This window comes from Fundulus heteroclitus, chromosome 6, assembly GCF_011125445.2.
Source record: "Fundulus heteroclitus isolate FHET01 chromosome 6, MU-UCD_Fhet_4.1, whole genome shotgun sequence".
NCBI lineage: Eukaryota > Metazoa > Chordata > Actinopteri > Cyprinodontiformes > Fundulidae > Fundulus > Fundulus heteroclitus.
Genome location: NC_046366.1, coordinates 19,342,058 through 19,361,748, shown reverse-complemented (window position 1 = coordinate 19,361,748; position 19,691 = coordinate 19,342,058). Strand labels below are relative to the sequence as shown.

At 40.6% G+C, this 19,691-nt stretch overlaps 2 protein-coding genes across 2 annotated transcripts; one reads left to right on the top strand and one right to left on the bottom strand.

Moving 5' to 3' along the window:
- The first annotated feature begins 227 nt into the window (after positions 1-227).
- znf830 (zinc finger protein 830) lies at positions 228-1,435 on the top strand. Its single transcript, XM_012875912.3, has one exon. It carries the CDS (start codon positions 376-378, stop codon positions 1,390-1,392), a length of 1,017 nt encoding a protein of 338 aa, XP_012731366.2. The 5' UTR covers positions 228-375; the 3' UTR covers positions 1,393-1,435.
- A 3,017-nt stretch (positions 1,436-4,452) lies between these two features.
- efcab14 (EF-hand calcium binding domain 14) lies at positions 4,453-17,711 on the bottom strand. The gene is made up of 9 exons (XM_012875897.3): positions 16,985-17,711; positions 15,190-15,338; positions 14,896-15,041; positions 14,404-14,502; positions 14,226-14,324; positions 9,185-9,337; positions 8,625-8,727; positions 8,396-8,527; positions 4,453-5,762 (listed from the first exon to the last, which is right to left on the bottom strand). The coding sequence occupies exons 1-9, from the start codon at positions 17,158-17,160 to the stop codon at positions 5,587-5,589; spliced, it is 1,233 nt and encodes a 410-aa protein (XP_012731351.2). The 5' UTR covers positions 17,161-17,711; the 3' UTR covers positions 4,453-5,586.
- Between the last annotated feature and the right edge of the window lie 1,980 nt (positions 17,712-19,691).

The following is a 19,691-nucleotide window of genomic DNA, read 5'->3' as shown; positions in this document are numbered from 1 at the left end:
GCGAGTAAATCAAAAACAGATAACCTGATTTGTGCAATGATACGATCCATGATGTTCCAATTTTAAATAAAGCTTCTTATAGAAATCAATTAAAAAAAGCACAGAATTTGCCAATCATTAGTAGATGCTTCTCTTTTGGAAAATGGTGGAAAATAAACAACTTGAACAAACTGTTTTCCTTTTCCCATACATATGCAGGACTGCAAAAAGGATCCAAGCAGACAGCACCTAGTGGCTCTCCGTCTGCGAGTTGCCCTCCCCACCAGGTGGTGGCGCTGAAGACCCGAGCCGCCACGACAGTCAAAACAACACGAAGCGCGACGTTTCTGTTTGTGGAGCAACAAGTAGCTAAGCTAGCACGCCTCGTTCCCAAGAATGGCAACCAAGGCGTCCAAGAAAGGGAAGAAAGTAGTAAACCAAGAAGAGCTGCGGCGGCTGATGAGGGAGAAGCAGAGGCAGAACACGGAGAAGAAGCGCGTGGAATCTCCCTTCGCCAAATACAACAGTTTGGGTCACCTCAGCTGCGTCCTGTGCGCCGTGCAGGTGAAGTCTGAGCTGCTGTGGCCAGCCCATGTTCTGGGCAAACCGCATAAGGACAAGGTTGCAGAGTTGAAGGAAGCAAAGAGTCAACCAGCTGCGCCACAGAGTCAGCCGGTGAAAAGGAAAGCGACGGACAGCGCGGAAGTCGCCGGAAAAAAGACCAAACCGGCGGAGCAGTCTGGCTCAGGGTTGCCCGGAGACTTCTTCGAGAAAGGCACCGAAAAGGCGCCTGACTCTGCGCAGAAATCGGCAGGACTCAGCCTCTTAGCGGGAGTTTATGAGGAGGAGGAGGACGACGACGAAGACGCCGGTGAGCCCACGCCCGCAGCGCCGTCAGCCGCGGAGCTGCCGGCGGACTTCTTCGACAGCTCCATCCCGCCCGCGCCCGCCGTCTCCCACTCGGGCTCCATCCTCAAGGCGGACGTCCCGGAGAAGAGCGCCGAGAAGAAGGACAACACCGCCGAGGCGCTGCCCGAGGGCTTCTTCGACGACCCTGTGCGGGACGCCAAGGTCCGCAACGTCGACGCCCCCAAGGACCACATGGACAAGGAGTGGGAAGAGTTCCAGAAGGAGATCCGACAGGTGAACACCAAGTCCGAGGCCATCGTGGCGGAGGACGACGAAGAGGGGCGGCTGGAGCGTCAGATCGACGAGATCGACGAGCAGATCGAGTGCTACAAGAGGGTGGAGCTGCTGAGGGACAGGAGGGACGTGCTGAAAAGCCAGTCTGCGCCCAGAAAGGATGAAGAGATGGAGACTGAGGAAGACGACGGAGAGGAGGGGGAAGAGGATGAAGAGGGGTTGCTGGGGCTTTTGTCCCAGGACTGGAGGGCTAAAGGGGCTCTGGCCTAGAGTAAAACTTGTAAAACATTTTTTTTTTTTTCTTGGTCGAGATTGTTCATCTGTCCTTAAACAGGCAGCATGTGTACATAGTTCTGCTAAGAGTCACCATCTTTTGTAAATGTCATTTTGAGTCGGGCAGCATAATTCAGTAAAACCTGTGCCACACAAAACCAAGGCGACTCCAACAAACCTTTCGCTGTCTTTATTGGTTGGTGCTCAAACAAAAAAAACAAAACACGCATTCATAAACATCTCATTTACAGTTGCATCGTGGACCCAAACATCTGGCAGACACAGAAGCTTGACTAACCATCGTCCTGCAAAAAAAACCCAAAACTTAAATTCATAAATTATTGTTCCACGGTGAGCAACATGGAAAAAAAATAAAATAAAATAGATGTACCTGTAAATTGGTCAACTTTCCCTTGATCTGGAGGTCAGTTACGAGCAATCGAACCTTTCCATTTAAAGCATCAAGACCAACTCAAACCATTTTTAGTCAGTGGACTTGGATGTACTTTTTTTTTTTTGCTTAGGTTACAAACATTTTGATGCAAAAGGGTGCATCTGGAGTATCATCCAAAAATGAATTCAGTAATAATGCTGAAAAGTGACACTCATAAGAGATTCAATGCACAGTGACATATTCCAAGTGTTTATTTCTGTTAATTTTGATGATTCCTTACAGCTAACCAAAACCCACATTCCAGCTTCTCGGAAAAAGGGATTGTAATACAGAAATGTACAGTTGCTAAAGAGTCTGGTCGTTCAGAGCTGTACGCAAGCAGGTTGGTGGAAAGTCGAGTGGAAGGAAAAAAAACTTGCATTTTATTTCCCTACAGGATTTGGCGCATTCTCAGAAGTATCAGCGAACCTTTCTGACCCGTCGTCTAGAGCAGTGGAACCCAGCCCTGGTTCTCAGGGACCCCCTGTCCTGCATATTTCAGATGTCTGCTCCAGCTCACCAGATTCAAATGATTGCAAAACCTCCTCTGCATTTAATTGAGTGCTGAAAAAGCCTCTTAATCAGCCATTAATTTGGGCGTGTGGTTCCTGAGGACCAGGGTAGGGAACCACTGGTCTACAGCAGTGATCAGCAAAGAGAAAGCTTTGCCCAGGATTCAAATAGATTGAAAAATATGATTGGATAAAAATGCATGTGCTTTAGTAACAGAGCTGGAACTATTTTAGGGTTTTAGAAATATTTAATTCATCTTTTACGATAAGCAAGGAGGAAGCACCTTCCTCAAGCTGTTAAATGTTGAATTGCTGTAATGAACCTTGCTCCTATTATATCAAACATTCATTTTTTGTTTATGTTCACTTAAACTCAAGATCCAATTGACCCAATCAACTGATTTGATTAAAACACCACCAATGTGCACTTTATTTGGAAGGTAAACTGTGTTTATGACAAAGGAAATACATTTGCAGCCTAATGATTAAAAAAGGTATTTCTTGTTCCTTTAATGTTGTGGAGTTTCTATGCAACCCAGTAGAAAATAAACCCTGTGTCTGTTTTTTTTAAATTATTTTTAATAAAAAAGAAAAAGCCTGCTTAGTTTGAGATAATCTTTGTTCAAAATTATTAGGTGCTGCTGCGGGGGGTCCCAGAGAGCCACATGTGGCTCCAGAAGCGCAGGTTGCAGACCCCTGCTCTAGAGGAAGATAATAATGTGCCTGGTAGATATACCGTCCACAATGATACGGTTTTCACATCTCATTATTGACGTGACGACATCAGAACACAATTTACAGGCCCAGGAGAGCCCAGACTTCTTGGCTGAACGTCAAACCCTGTTGGTTGCAGAAACACACGTTTCTCCTGGCTTTCAATGTAAGAACCACAAGTCACAGCTTTTTCTACTTGCATAGCAATGGACTCATTTCCCCTAGAGCAGTTTGCTCACCTTCAAAAACCTTACATGAGATCCTCCACTCGTCTCCAGCAACAAGTCTGTATCTTGGTCTGCCCACAGATGGGGCATCTGAGCGCAGACGGACCGGTAAAGCTCTAAAAGTAGAACCGAGACAAAACCTGTTTCCACTGAAGAACAAAACGGCAGGAAGTGATCACCGGCTGATGGGTGAATGGGAAACGGGGAAATATTTGGGGTTTAGAAAAATCACTGATGCCATTTCATGTCGTTTGACGTGAAGATTTCGATGTACAGTTTTAATATAGACAGATTTGCTTGTTGATTCTTCTGAATATCCGTTTACATATTTGGTTCTTAGGTTTTAATGAATACAAGATACACAAAAACCTCAAATTTGAAGCTGGTGTACTTTTTTAGTTTTTTTTTCTTTTTACATAATGTTATCCTTTTACAGAGGAAACAACTGAAAGATGCTACTACTATTGGAGTATAAGTTTAAATATCAATAATTTGGTAAATTAATAAATGCTGCTACTGCTACAAGCAGCACTTATTCATATTGCATTATTTTTCTTTGATAGATTAGGTTCCTTTTATCTTATTTTTTTGCTATATAGTGCTGGATATTAAAACAGAAACACTTTCTTTAAATGGCATGACGTCATTTTGAGGCCATTTTGTCTACCAGTAGATGAGAGACGTCCCGTTATTAAAGCAACCGGAGGTTAGTTAACGCCTCAGTCTGATCGCCTCTGTGCTACACCGCACTCATGCAGTAATTCATGCAAAAGAAGCACTGGTGTACAGTATATGGACATATCTTGTGGGTTTGGCCAGCGTTATCAAATCATTTTTTTTTTATTGCGTGGGTTTTTATAGAGAATGGCAAGCTAAGCATTATCTTCTGAGAGTGTACATTGAGTTTTTATTTGCCGTAAACCGTAATAATCAAAATGAACGGAAATCAGTGCTTGAAATACGTCCTTCTGTGCAGAATGCAGTGTTTATGATTTTTACTTGAGTGTAATTACTGCAATAAGTTAGCTCTTCAAAGACATCATTTACTAAGCTATACCTACTTAGGGTAATCTTGCTATTTTAAAATAATAACTATAAATTAACCTCTTTTTTTTTTAAACCAGGTCAGAACTAATGGGAAACCTGAAAATAATAAACAGGAAAACAAAAACCAGGTCAATCATCTCTACAGATACATTTAAACAACCAAACCAAAGTTGAAAATACATTTTTACAGAGCACACCAACGTCTGAACATGAACCTTTTTGTGAATCCACACATAATTAGGTCCTTTATAATGCAATAAAACGTATCAAGTAAATGGTGATCGTCAGTGTTCCTTCACACTACTAGTTACATGTTGTGAGCTCGGCGTGCCTTCTTCCCACAGTGATACCTCACTTATTGCTACATGTGCCTCACATAAGTATCCGTTCCGAACTCCTGTAAAGAGTTTGTAGCCCTTCAAAATCTGCAAAACATCAGGCGAGGAGAAAAGCAAAAACAACACGCAACAAAACTACAGATAAATGCCCAGATGGACAAATCACATGATCACAACTGCCACTCTAAAAAGGTGGAGGAAAGCAGAGCTTCAAATGTCAGTTTCAGCTTAGAAAAGAGCCATACAAAAGTTTTGACTGTTCTTATACTTGATTGTTTTAGAGGGGAAGTTAGGAAACGGTCTAAAAACACAACCAAAGTCTGGGAAAAGAGCCATTTCTAGTAGTCATCTGTAAACATTCATAAAAAGTCGTTCTCCGGGCCTACACATAAGCTTTAGGGCGAGTTGAGCCAGGTGTTGATGTAGACACGTGGGACATTTTTTTTGCGATAGCTGGCAGTTTACATCCTAAAATAGTTTAGCAAACAAAAAGCATTTACATCGGGGTGAGACACAGAATCAAAACGAAAAATAAAGAATAAAAACTAAATACAACTGGATACATGAACAATTCAAGTTGAAGACTTATGGTGGAAAAGGGGACTTATTTGAGGTTTACCAACATGATTCCGGGAACCGGTTAAAATAAGATCAGATTCATACCGACACCTTTATGGATTTACTGGTTAAAATTCAAGCAATACTTGTATGCTGACAATATATTTAAGTAGGCCTGGGGGGGAGGAGGGAGGTGTGAGGGAAGGGCATACCAGTGCCACTTTTACCACCATCAGAAAGATAAATATTCAGTTCACAAAAGGTGCAGCAACTACAGACGAGGGTGGGGTATCCCCCCCCGACCCCCTCCCAGACCCTGCTGGGTGTTCCAATACTGTTCACTGCTCTCAGTGACGGCGAGCTCACAAACCCACAGCAGCTCTCAGCTCCGTCACCGAGTACCTCCGGTCTCCATCATCGAAGCACGCCACTGCGTCTTCGCTGGGAGCCGATGGCCCAAACTGCGTCTTCAGGTCTTGGTAGGTGACGCCGAGGGAGTCGCGCCTGACCCCGGCTTTCTGGTAGATGTCTTCAAGGTCTGGATAAGGATCGAGAAACAAATCCATCAACAGGGGTCGGGTTTTTAAAGTGGTTTTCTTTACCATCCGAGACATGTCAACGTGCTGCATTCCTCGTCTTCCAGAAGGCTAAAGTACTGGAAGACGAGGTTGTTTGGGCAATCTGCTAAGTAGATTGCCCAAACAATCTACTTCTTAGCAAAATAAATAAATAGAAAATAAAGACTTTCATGAATCTAGACACAGAGAGGGCATGTTTACAAGTAGTAGTACCGACAGTGTCACTGATCTAACAAGATAAAACCTGAGAGAGGCTCGAACAAAGAATGATTCGTAAGACTGGGAGGAAGCCTCCAACTGTCCAAGCAAACATTTAGACTTTAGTGAGTTCTAGTTGAGTTTGTGACCGGGCATTTGAAAACGATCTCTTCTGAGTGCAAACAGAATACAGCGGTAACAAACATTGCATTGTCATGATGTTAAAGCCAAAATTATTGCTAAAGATCAAATATTGCAGATGAGCGGTGACCACTCACCGCTCAAGTCTTCTAGGGAGCTTTCTAAAGTTTGTTCTGTTCTGATATCCTTCTACAATAAGGCTTTTTTTTAGGGTTCCCAAACTTTTATAGTTTTAAAATCCCATCCTTTTCCAGACTTGCATTTCCAAATTTCTTTTCTGGAGTTTTCAAGAAAATCCGGGCAACCTGAGTATAAATTCTTAACATTTACACTTAATGCCCAAATCATTTTAATTATCTTGAAAAAGCCTTTCTTTGACTAACATGTTTTCCGCTAATATTAAGGAATGGCCCAGCCAGACTCTAACAGAGAGTCTGTGGAGAGAGCTAAAGATTAGGGTGATGGCAGGGAGGTCTTCCACTCTCAACGACTTATAGCTCATCATTAAAGATAAATCATATAAATACAGACAGAAACGTGTGAAAAGCTGGTGAGAAGGGCTTGATTGCTGCAATGCATATAAAGGATTATTCGCCTGATTATTGATAAGGGTATATTTTTTTTTTCCAGACATTGTCATCTTTATTCAAATGGAAGTGAAAACATATTTCATAAACACCTTTACAAATCTTGACAAAAAACAATATTGAGACTAGGTTCCCTGTTTTCAGAGTCAATAGTGCCACTTCACTGCTTTGTAAGGACTTTTCAATAAGGCCTAAAGCATCCTAGACAAAATGCAGATTTTGATATATTTAATGGACTGTTTTGTAATAATTGGTACATTTATTCAGTTTGTCAAAAGAACAATAAAAAAAACTTGAATTCTTTGTTTGGCATTGAACAAGACCCAGTTTTAGAACCTCAGGTCCAGTTGAACCTAAGTATAAAAGTAGCAAAATAGAACTTAAAATTTTTCTATACAAAGTGTACATTCAGTCAGTAAGTCAAAAACCAAAATAAGTAATAAGTTGAAATTAAATTATAAGGTAACACAAACTAAAACATGCCATTTGAATATAAATAATATAATAATTATAAATAATTGTAATTTACATCTCATCTGTTAGGCATCGTTAGATCTGTGTCTCACCAAAATCTCTTTATGGTTACATAATGACAATGAAGACTCGATTCTTGCTTTTTGTACTTAATACTTAATAAAATTTTTCCATCCTTATCTAGACCTTCAAAATAAAAATAAAAACATATTCCATATTTTCCTGGCTGTAGAGGACACCTGTATTTTACAACTAAGTTTAATACTGAATATTTCTTCTAAAATCAGTGAACGCACCATATCGAGGTGCCCCCAGGTCAACCAAACAACACTCTGCAACGTGGCAGTTCTTACTAAGTAAACAAGACTCCAAGATATCTATTCTCAGTATCTGTGAGGTGTTTAAAAAGTAAGCAACCATTCATGGTCCTTGAGGGCGAGAAAGAGAGAGCGAGATTTTCAGCAGATAACAGCAAGGCTGAACAAAGAAGAGCAAAGTTGTATCCTTGAGCTTTCAATCTGTCTGCAATGAACCACGCTGAATTTGGAAACTTTGGCCAAAATTGGGGAAATGTCAGCATGAAGGAAGAGATCTGCATTCTTTAGTTTTCAACTCCACCCCTCAGGGCCCGGTGACCTGCGTATGTAAGAAGTGTTCCTGCACCAATTCAGCTGAATCAAATAGCTGAATTAGCTTCCCATATGGCATCTAATGACTAATTCGATTGATTTGGTGTGTTGAACCAGGGAAACATTTAAAAACATTTAGAAATATTTAAAAAGTTTTTCAATGCTGCTGTTAGACCCAAGCGTGTTTTAGTGCAGAGAAGTCAAAATTTACAAAAAAAGGTTGTCTGTGAGTCAAGCTTTTTCAAATAAATGCAAATCGACCACAAAACTCAACTTAAGGGCAACACTAAATTGTTTACATCAAACTCCAACATGGGGAGGCAGTGTGGGGGTTGCAGCATGAGTGCTAGGGGAAAAAAATGTTAATAACAATTTTTGCTCAGCCATGATGATTCTATCAATATGCTTATTGCTCAAGCTATAGCTGGCATTTCAGTCTGATTAAAACCAAAATGTAACACAGCCCACCATTTTCTAATCTACGGGAAATTAGGCAGAACGCACCCCGGCTTAGCTCCACAAGAGAAACAACAAATCTTTAATGAACTGTGTGGTGTGGTTCACCTTTTAGAGAACTGACACCAGGCAGGGACACCGTCTGTGGACATTTTGTTCCAGCGTTCCTCCTAGATCGCTTTGGAGTCAAGAAGCGAGGACGTCTGCTTATCTGTGGCTTTGTCAGCGGCGTGGACATGTCTGTCGCAGGAAGGAGTGAAGGGTCGTGTTAAACAGCTACACAGGGCAAAGAAAGCCCTGAAGATAAAGAGTTTTTTTTTTTTTCCAAAATCACTACCTTCCAAATCCTGAGGTGTTGCTTTCAGGGTTGTTGTTTCCGTCACCCTCTCGGTTACAGGCTCTTGGCTGCTCATACTCGGCGAAGCTACGGCATCATTATACTGCAGTTGAATGGCAGGAAGGAAGCAATTAAATTACTGTGTTTGAAATCCATGGAATAAGTTCAGTATTAGGCTGTTACCAATACTATTTTAATTTTTTTTAATAGTTAAAATTAACTTTAAAAGGGGTTCATTATCTGAAATTCACAGCGTGTTCTGGCACTTAAGCTAATCATTTTTTTAACATTGGGACAAATTGCTCAACTTGACAAAAGTTTTGGAAGCGTTTACACGTATATAACTTTTTATATTTAATGATGACAGTAAGGAAAATGTAGTAAGGAAAACGAGTTGCAAAAAAACAACTGAGTAAAGATGCATTTTGTTATCCTGATGAGGCGATCAGCTCTTATCTGCTGCTGTTAAGGGAGAGCAGCAAGATCTGTCCTTTACCATAAATGCAGAAAAAAAAAAAAAAGAGATAAATCAGTCACCAAAGAATTAGGGCATTACTCACGCTGTGTTTTGACCCATTCTCCAATGAGGCCATTCTTTGATGAAGATCTGCAACAGTAGACAGAAGAATGTGGATCTGCTCATCAGTCCACATATGGTGCTGCTCCTCGGTCTTGTTGACCTCACCCATGGCTCTTTTTAGGTCTGTGATGTCCTGCAGAAATGATACACGACATAAATATAACTGCAGTTTAGTGTTCAATTCATGTGCAAACAACGGGAGACATTCTGAAGACATTTTTTGTATGTGCAATAATGAGACTGACAATTCACTCTTCTTGAGTTTACACCACCCATCTAATATAGTTTATCTGATGAGCCTGAAATAAAAGGGTCCTGGAAAGGATTTTACTTGAATTTCCTTATTTGCACAGTTTAGCAAAAGCCACAGTTTGCAGAGAGGTTAAAAAGTATTTACATTTTTTAACCGCTAAACAACATCAGTCAGAAAAGAGTCAAAGACAATGGCACGGTGAGCAAATCAGAGAAAATAGTGGACAAGAGAGGCATTACGAAACCTGAACATTTCTCCACACTTGAGGAAAAGAATGAGACTTAAAGTGGTTAAGGAGGCTGTGAGGGGGCCGACAGAAACACCGAAACAGCTGCACTCACTTCAAATAACTACTGGGTGCGTTCCACATGAGAAAACTGCCTCCTCTCTTCCAAGTCTGGCTGAAATCTCACAGGACCTTGTAGACGTTACGTTCTGATAAAACCAAAATTAAACTTTCAAGCCTAAAGTCTAACTGGTAAATATGCCACAAAAACAGCGTCCTATTTAACCCAGAACTGAATATGGCGGTGGCCGCATCATGATCTGGGGTTTGTTTCCTTCAGATGAATTAGAACCGGAGCTGCGCGGTATTAAAACATCTGGCTCTAGCAAAGATATTATATAGTAGGCACTGAGATGATCATCTGTTGTTACATACCCACATTTAATTTTTTTTATTTCCTCTCTTTTTCATCTAGCCTTCCTGCACTTTCTGATCTTTAGCATTACGTGTCATTTGTGTCTGGTGTGAGCATTTGATGTTGGCCTCAAAGGTTTTGGCCTCAAAACCTTGAGGTGTCGGGCAGAAAATAAAGGATGAAGGACGAATACATGTTGGGAACACAAAAGCCTTAGAATGACCTCGCCAGAGTCCAGAACAAGATATATCAGGAAACCTGGGATGTCCTCTAAATCTGATAAACCCGAAGAAATGTTTAAAAGGTAGAACGGGCAAATACTGTCAAAACAAGATGTGGGATACTGACAGACTTCTCATAAAAATACTGCATGTTTAAACTGGGAGAAAAATAATAATAAAAATAAATAAATAAATCAGTTAAAAGGTGTGTGCACACAAATGCAACCATTCTTTTAACAGATTTGTTTTTTTTATTGGTTATTGTTTAAATCCTGTTGTCGGTTTTACATCACAAAACCCGCGTTAACAGGAGTGTGTACACTTTTTCAGAGCCACTGTAAGCATAGCTTGTAAAGCTATAGGAAATAAAACAAAATTACTGAGGTCTCGGTTTCAGAAATACATCCACATATAAATATTTGGTGATTTTCTTTGATCTCGTCGCGCTCGTAAAGAAATGAAGACAAATATCTTCCATTCTTTCAGATATCTGACCCAGTTTTAGTTCATAGCATCTACGCTCTCAAAATAGATTGGCACTCATTTAATGTATTATGAATGCAAAGCCAAGGCAGAGATCCCAAAAAAAAAAAAAAAAAAAAAAAAAAAAAAGAAAATGACAGGACCCTCTTATCCCAACGTCTCCTTTAACACAGGCTTGACTAGAACTGCCAAGCTGCTTACATGCGTGGGTTAACACACGTATTAATCTGGCGGTGGTGGCGGCGATCGCTGCTGCTTATCATTTGGATGCATGCCATGATTTGGAAGATCAGCACAATAAGCCTGAACGTACAGAAGTAGATTTTCTTCAGTTTTGAACAAGACAAATGTTAGAGTTATGAATCGAAGGAAGATTACACTGAAACCTCATTTCGCCAATGCACTAGAAACATTTACTTAACCTCAATAGCTGTTAAGTTGCTTGAGGCGCCAATGAAAAAAGGTACTTTCAGCAGGATTTCTAGTGAGCCTAAAGATGTAAAAACATTAAAAAAAAGATCTATATAGCTGCAAAGAGAATTGTATACTTTGGATTAGGGCCGGACGATAATTCCACAACAATATATATTGATTGATAGAAGTGTGGTGCAATAGGGGGGAAAAAAAAGGGTCAATAAAATGTTCAATAGAAAAACAGTTTTCCTTCCTTTTGTATTCTAGCGTATCATGTAGGTTGATACTATAATCATTACATCCCCCCAACCAATAACAAGTGTACATCCAGGAATGGTCAATCATCAAGCTCCGTCCCCTCAAAGAGATCAGAAAGCACCCGATTCTTTTTTTCTCCCCTTTTTTAAAAAACTTGCAGTCCGATAAAAGTTGGTTGAATAAAAGTTTAATTTCAGTCTTCTTTATGTACAAATAGGTCATTAAACAACAGCAGAAAATGACCAGGGCTGCAATTTGTTTTTGAAAAATATCGATATTGATCAATATGATTTCTATTTTATCGCTATGCTTTTTTTCTTAATTGTCCAGCCCCGCTTTGGACTGATGAAAAAGTCTTTAGCTTTGCTCATGTGAAAGTTTACCTTTAGGCGCTGAACCATTTATGGGGTTGTAAAACTTGTAACAAAGACCACAAAGATTTTCACATTGGGAGAGGTTATTTAGTTCCCTGCCGCTTGTTTTTTTTTTTTTGCTTAAGGCAAAAAACAATAACATTAATTTCAATTATGTTCAATTATGCTTAAGGATAACAAAGTCAATGTTTTCGTATGACTACAATGTCTGATTTCAACTGTAACTCATTCTGACGTAATACAGGGTAATAAAGAAGGCACTTTTCAAGGCCAGATATGAAAATAGTTAATTTCAATGAGCAAAAAAGTATCATTTGCAGAGTATGTTGGATTGTAACCTCGAACACGCAATTAAATTCCCATGAGGCAAGTGTTAACCTGACCATCCAGATTGATAATGTGCAGCACTCTCCGTTCTGCACATTATCGAACTGGGACAGCTCCTATCAAATCTGTTTGGGGAAAGGAGGGACATTCAGCAGAACTTTCCGAGCTGATTGGACAATGCGGAACCTAGTGCCCGGCTACATGAAGTTGGTTTTAGCCAATAATGGAATCCAATGAAAATAGCTCCTTTTCCATTGCCACTCAAAATCCTGGGTAGCGTTTCCATAAACATTCACCCTGCTAATTTCACTTTCCTCTGACTTTGGTCCGTCAAGCGGGTGGGAGTTGCGGGAGACCCAGTACTTTGCTCTTCTTTCCCGGGGATTGCTGAGGGGGCGAGGTTGCGTGCAGCAATAAAAACTGTCCGCCACAAGGGTGGAGTAAGGAGAGGTACGGAGATGAGGAGTTTACAAACCTATCGATTTAATAACCTTAATTTATCACAAAAAAGTTGTTTTAAGATGTCTTTAAGTACACCTCCAAACTTCATCTGTGCAGTCAGTGCATCGGGATTATGAGCCAATATTAATCCTGACTTGTCGGGACGGCAGACACCCGCTGACAGACGAAACCACACTGCTGCTGTGTTGACCTAATCTGTGATTTCCCACAGACTAGGTCTGTTCTTCGCGGTGGTAAAGTCAATGTAAAGCGTTTACTAAGTTAGTGGGGGATATCTGCATATAACAGATATCAAATGTGAAAATCCTGGCAGGTTGTTTTCAGCGTTTCGAGTTAATTATAAACTGTTTCACAACAGTTCTTGGCCCAGGCTGTGTGCGCACGGAGAAAGCGGAGGAGACCTGCTCAGCGGGAATAACCTATAACCTATAAAAAATTATTTTGCTGTGATTAAAAGTCCGCAAAACTGTACTTAAAAATAGTCTTGGTTGATGTCAGCATGGCTGAGGAAAAATTCTACTCATGAAGCTCTAAAGTTTGCCGAATGAAGGCAAACTATGAGCACAGATCAGTCACGTCTATCCTCCACTTCTGTCACACACCCACACCCGTCCAGGCAGAAACAAGCTGTGCTTAATTTTTTATGTATTTATACCAACAGCAGTAGAACAGAGAGGAGCCTGGTGGGGATAAATAGGGTCCTGTAAGTCTGTTGTGCGTTGTCCTCCTGTTTCTCCTGAGTCCAGATGAGTGGCAGCCTGAATGGCAGGATATGGATACAACTTCTCTGACTTTGTCTGTTTGACCGTTTTCTTCTTCTCGCCACCTGCTGGATCTGGTTGGTACTGCAGTTTTTCCTTGCAACGACCTTTACGTCATTGAGGCTGTTTTACATAAATGGCCCCTAGAAATGGAAACACGACTAACCTAGAAGCCCCTGACTTTGGTTTACCCCGGGAAACAAGAGCCTCGGGCTTGTAATGGAAAAGGGTCTAATGTAAGCAGCAGCCGCTATGAGAAAACATAACAAGGTGACCAAGTCAGGGCACTTCTTGTTTTTCTTTCAAGGATAAACTCGTGGATTCTTAGAAAACAGATGCGATAGCAGCAGCTACACGTGTGTCCTCCTGTGCAGCCATGTTTATGTTGGTTCGGCAACTCTTCCTTTCGTCACAGCGGACTGTGCCTTAAACCATAATACTGCAACGTGATTGGCCCAAACCGTTTTTTTGTTTCGGTCACAAATGGTTGAAGCGGGAGCGGTACAAGATGGGTTCTTCTGTGTTTGTGAATCCACAAGTACTGCGAGAGTTCAGCTTGCAGGCGAGGTTAGGCAATGTAATAGCAGTTTAAAATGTGTGGAATAAAAGGCAAAACATTACCGCTTTTAGCCCAAAGGGAAACTATTGTAAAAACATAAAGTTTGTGACTATGGGTGAAAGATGTTCAAAAAGGAAAAGAAGTCCAACTGGCTTCTGTCTGAACATTTACTATCACCATGACTGCGATGACAACGAACAAGGAAAAATAGACGACCAAGCAACTAGCTAGTCAGGAACTATGACAAACGCGTCAGGTTTAAAATTACCAAAGTCTTCTTTGACACGTCCTCTTCCTTCTGCTTGTCAAGCATCGTTTCCACGTCATGCTGTACACGCGTGAGCGTGCTGCCAATTGTGGCAACACTCTGAAATAGAAATAAAAATGTGCTTGAGGTTAGTGAAACCGGAGCAAACTGTTAAAGCTCAAGCTTCGGTTGCCTTTACCTTCTGAAGCTCTTCAACTGAGGATGGAAGTAAGATTAGATCCGCGGAGGATTTCAGATTGGTTTTTAAATGGTTAACAGCAGAATCCAGGGACGTGATCTGTTAAAACAAAACACATAGTGTAGCTAAAAGTGTATAAAGTATGTTTAATTCCTCTGAAAAACCACATGTACCTAGTAGAACATTAGTTGTAAAGTGTATTAAATCTGACTAATAGTTGTCAAAATGTTGTTTAGACAGAGCACTGAAATTTTATTTTGGCCCAGATTTACAGAAGTACTGCAAGACAGAACAAAATTACAGCAAGAATTTTGGTTAAAGGGAGAATTTAGAAAAAGATCTCAATGACAACTGCAGCATCTTTTGTCCTTTTTCGAAAAGTTTATTTCCCAGAAATACCAAAATGTGAAATTTTCTCTGCTGGCGTTTCCTTAAAACAGGACACATGCATTTTTATTTGAACAAAAAGTATTATTAGCAGACATAGCTGACCTTACGATTAATTTCTGTCAGGTTAGACCAGAATTTGTTCACTCCCCGGTCCCCGTTTTCAATGTCATTAAGTTTTTTCTCCAGATTTTTCAAGTCCTCGCCCATTTTGGGGATTTCACTCGATGACACTTTCTGGCTGGATTCCACTTAAAAAAAAAAAAAAAAACAGGAACATAAAGTGTTACAAACAGTGCCAAAAACATTTAAAGACCTTTGAAGAAAATTAACTGGTTCACATGACCAAAAGGCAATGTTTTGTTTATTGAAATCACAAGACTGCTTTGTGACACTTACTGCTGTGCAACTTCTCCTTCAGGGAGTCCAAATCTTCTTTCAGTGCAATCTGCATCCATATGAGTCCAGCACAAGCCATGACACAGGCGGCTAGTATGATGAACAAAAACAACGGGTAGCACACGTTGCAGCACTGTGAGTAGCTTCTTCTGTAGAAAAAAAAAAAAAAAAAAGACATGTAACATTAGACTTTAAAACTGCACAGCCTCTTTTATTATTCATGGACAAGGACTCTTAGAAGGCCGCATGTGTGGGAACGATGCGCATGCTCGACAGGAACTGGTCTTGAAAGCATGAGCTGCTAAAGCCAGAGTTTACAAAAGTATTCATCCCCACTCATTTCCCATTTTGGGACACTAAATGTACAAACTGAAGGCCTTAACCTAGTGTTGCGCAGCCTCTAGCAGGGATTCTTACAGGACTGCCCTGTATTTAGCTCCATCCATATTCCCATCAACTCGGACCAGTTTTCTTCTCCCTGCTGATGAAAAAGGTCCACACAGGACGTGGCGTCCCCCCGCCGTGATGCAGTTTTCAGGGTAATGTGCGTTTTTAGCGTGTTTTTTGTACGCACGCCTGTGATTTTAATGCCACTACGATCTGACTGTACCTTCTTCAATATCTTTGCAGTGTCCCCTGCAGACGTGGTCCCCTTCTCGTTTTGGGTTGCTCCGCCCAGCTCACTCTGCGTCTTCTCCTCAGCCATCAAGCTCAAAAATACCTGCGCCTCAGTGTTGGTCCGGTGTGGATTTCAGATGTTTCCGTTTTCTTTCAATAGAGTACTCTCAGAGTCGCTGTTGTGAGGTTTTACTAACGGCGGGTCTGATTCTTGTTAAGGGGTTTTGCACAAGTGAAGCAAAGAGTGACGCCTCCCCCTACCCAATCAGTGACCGGCGTCTTCTGACGATGCATTTTCAGCCCAACTCCGCCAAGAAGGTATTTTAAAAAAAGGGGGCTGGTACCATGGAAACGCTACTAATGGAAAACCCAAATAACTGGATAGAGTGCGAGCCGCCAGAATTGACAAAGACTCCTGGATAGGTGTTTGAATGTCTTCAAAAAGAATTGAACAAATGTCCGGTTGCCTCTGCTTTAAGCCTGTTTGCTGTTGCAATGACCTGGATAACTGAGAATTTGCACAGGCAAACTGGATGGAGCCGTGCCACGGCGCACTGACATGGCACTGATGGGAAAGGGCCATAAGCCTTCATGAGGGTTTTGACTATTACTCTCTAGCGTAACAATCAGACCTTTAGAGAACAGCTGTATTATAAGAAATTCAATTCAACACTAGTGGTCTCTATTTACTACCCATGAGGCTTCTGAAGGCCACTGAACACACAAGGGGTATTGAAGTAAAAGGCGTATTGAAGTAAAAGGCACCGCATACAGCGGCACGCCACACTTTGAAAACCATGTGTTATTTTTCTTCCACTTCATGATCGTGCAGCACTTTGTATTAGTCCATCATATAAAATGCCTATGATTTACGTTTGTGACAGTAATGTAATGTGACACAATACGAACATGTTTAAGGGAGTTCGTGTAATAATTTATGGCTACAATTCCTCAAACAACAATTTTAAATATTTACATTTTTTTTCTTTTAAGCAGCATGCAGTTCTTACGGAGCTGACTGTTTTCTCTGGGGTACAGGAACATATTTAAAGAAGGAAAAGGATCTTGAGAGTTTGTTTTGGAATTCAAACACCAATTTAACATATTTTAGCAAAGACCTTGAAAAAAAAAATCAAATATATTCATACACTGACTTATACAGCAGCAGATCACTCACTTCCCAAAGTTAGTTCCGCCGTTCAGGGTGTTGAAGTCATCATCCTCCGAGCTCGATTCTGATTCCGAGCCCGGTGGTTCGGTTCGGAGAAGTCGGTGCCCTGACCCCTTTTTAGTCTTCTTTCGCTTGCTGTCTCCGAGTCCGATCAGGGCGTTCAGCTCCTTCCTCTTCTTCATCTTCTTCTGAGGAGTCAGCGAACCCGCCGATCCCGATTTAAAGCCAACTAAATCCAATGTTTTGTCCAGTTTGCTGGATGTTGTCTGTTTATGTAGCAGCTAAGCTAACTTCACCCTGCTAGCCGAAATTCAAGCAGCGTAACGCAGAAAACTGATATATAAAGACATCGGGCTCGTCATCCGCCGGGTTACTTTAACAATATAGAGCTACATAGGGTGTTTTAGCTCCTGGTTATCATAACTTTACACCCAGAAAGTTGCTTATGTAAAACAACCGCTTCTGTCAGCTACCGGGTTTTCATGTCTGTTAAGCTAACTCAGCTAGCTATTGTTTGCTAACAGTAGCTTCCGTGTTCTTATTTTACGTCGGTTGTTTTAGAAAATATGTACTCCAATAACGCCCATTTTAACAAAAAACCCAAAATAAAAATAAAACATTACTAGATTAACACACGTTGATTTATAAACGAATTACTATGTTTCTACTAATTTAACCTGCTGCTGTCCGATGCGTCTATAAACCTCACAGCTGATTGGTCCAGTGACAAAGACACAACTTCCGGTGTGTGTTTTTAAGGGAGCGCAAAGGCTCAGTGCACTGGCGACAGATAGAAATGAGAATGGTTAGTTGTAGACTTATAGAAGTCACTACACTGAACGGTGTTCTAATGATAGTATTTTTGAGTTTTCAAACGCTATCTATCTATCTATCTATCTATCTATCTATCTATCTATCTATCTATCTATCTATCTATCTATCTATCTATCTATCTATCTATCTATCTATCTATCTAAAATATGTGCTCCATCAAATATGAGCATGCAAAATTTCAATCAATGATTTAGTCTCTTGTACATTTTGTAGGGCTTTGTACATTTGACTTATTAACAGATGGTCATCCAGCTGTCAGATTCTTTGGACTTGACAGAAAAAAATAATGAAACCAACTTTGTCTATTCTCAGCAATTTGAACAGGATTTGGGGAAGTCTTTGTTTGAAAATGTTTGCTGTGTTTAGCCAATTTTAACAAGTAAATTAAAACCAAATTTTGGTGCAAAAAATCTGCTTTTGAATAAATCTCATTGGATTGATGTGGTCTTATTTACCATGTCATTAAAGAGAATTGTAAAATGTGTGGTTAATAAAAGACAAATACTTTGTGACGTACTTTTTGACGTACCTTCTTTTAAGTTGTTTTTAAAGGCCCCTCCAGAGACGGACATTGCAAATTAGTTGTGACTATAAATATTGTAGTGTTTACATGTTTAATATAAACACTACCTAATATTTTCAGTTGTAAGAAGATGTCAAACTCGTCTGCAATAACTTTGGTCTAATTATAAATAAAGAAATCTCCATTTGCATCAACTACCTGTTCGGCTGGGCCAAATTATTCTTGAATTATAGCATTTGCCCTGATTTTGTTCAACAGACAAGACTTTTTTCACATTGGAGAGAAACAGGGGATTCACGTACAACATTCAAACCTCAGTGAAATTGTTTATCATTTATGAAATAACAGATGTTTGGGTATTCAAAATTACATAAAAACACAGAGTGGAAGTCATATGATGTAAAAAATATAATACAATAAAAGCTACTAAGGAAACCAAAGTAATAATAATAAAAAAATAATACTAATGAACAACTTTGATAAAATGACAAATATTAACCTGTAAAATAAAAGCCTATTTACAGGCCTGGGGTACAGATTATTGATTGATGGATGGATGGATTTAAGTTAAATTCAGGTGTGGTGGGCGTCGGCTGGACCATACCCTCTGTTCTTTTTAATAAACCTTTAACATGCTAAGTGAGGCTGCTGGAGTCTGAGCCAGAGCTATTTTCCCCCTCTGAGCATCACCTTCCCTGAATGCAATTTTTTGTTGGGATGTCCACTTCTGGGAGGAAGTGGATATCCCTGGCCGGCCCAAATGTTTTCCACTTATAATAAATATCCCTCACTGTAAAATGATAGAGTTTGAACAGTTGAAAATGGCTTTATAACCCCTTCTAAATTGATGCACAGCAACAACTGCTTGTCTTTAATCTCTTTGGCCAAGTTATTTCCATCCTGGCACTATATCACCACACACTTGAATGATTCTGTCCAGCGGCCTGTCAAGACTCCTACTTTTACACACGTGGATCTGCAGTTGATCAATCAATCAAGTACTTTAATTAGCAGCCCCTGGATAATGCTTTCCTTCTCTCTCTCATTTTGAAGCGACAAGGGTCCGCGGAGATTTTGCTTTGGCTGTATTTACAGTGAAGAAAACATTGTATTTGCCATGACTGTAAATGACCTGTGAGAGACTTTCACAGTGTGAGGGGATCAGTCTGATGGTGAGGGACTTCCTCGGAGCACCTGCCATATGCAGGCTGAGAGATCTAGTCTCCGTGATTAATGCTGGCTTGTCATAGCTGCCTGCTCAGTAGAGTCTGGAGGAGAGGACTGAGCTGGCCAGGTGACCACAACCCCCCCCCCCCCCCCCTTCCATCATGCTGCATGCACACACTGCCCCCAGCA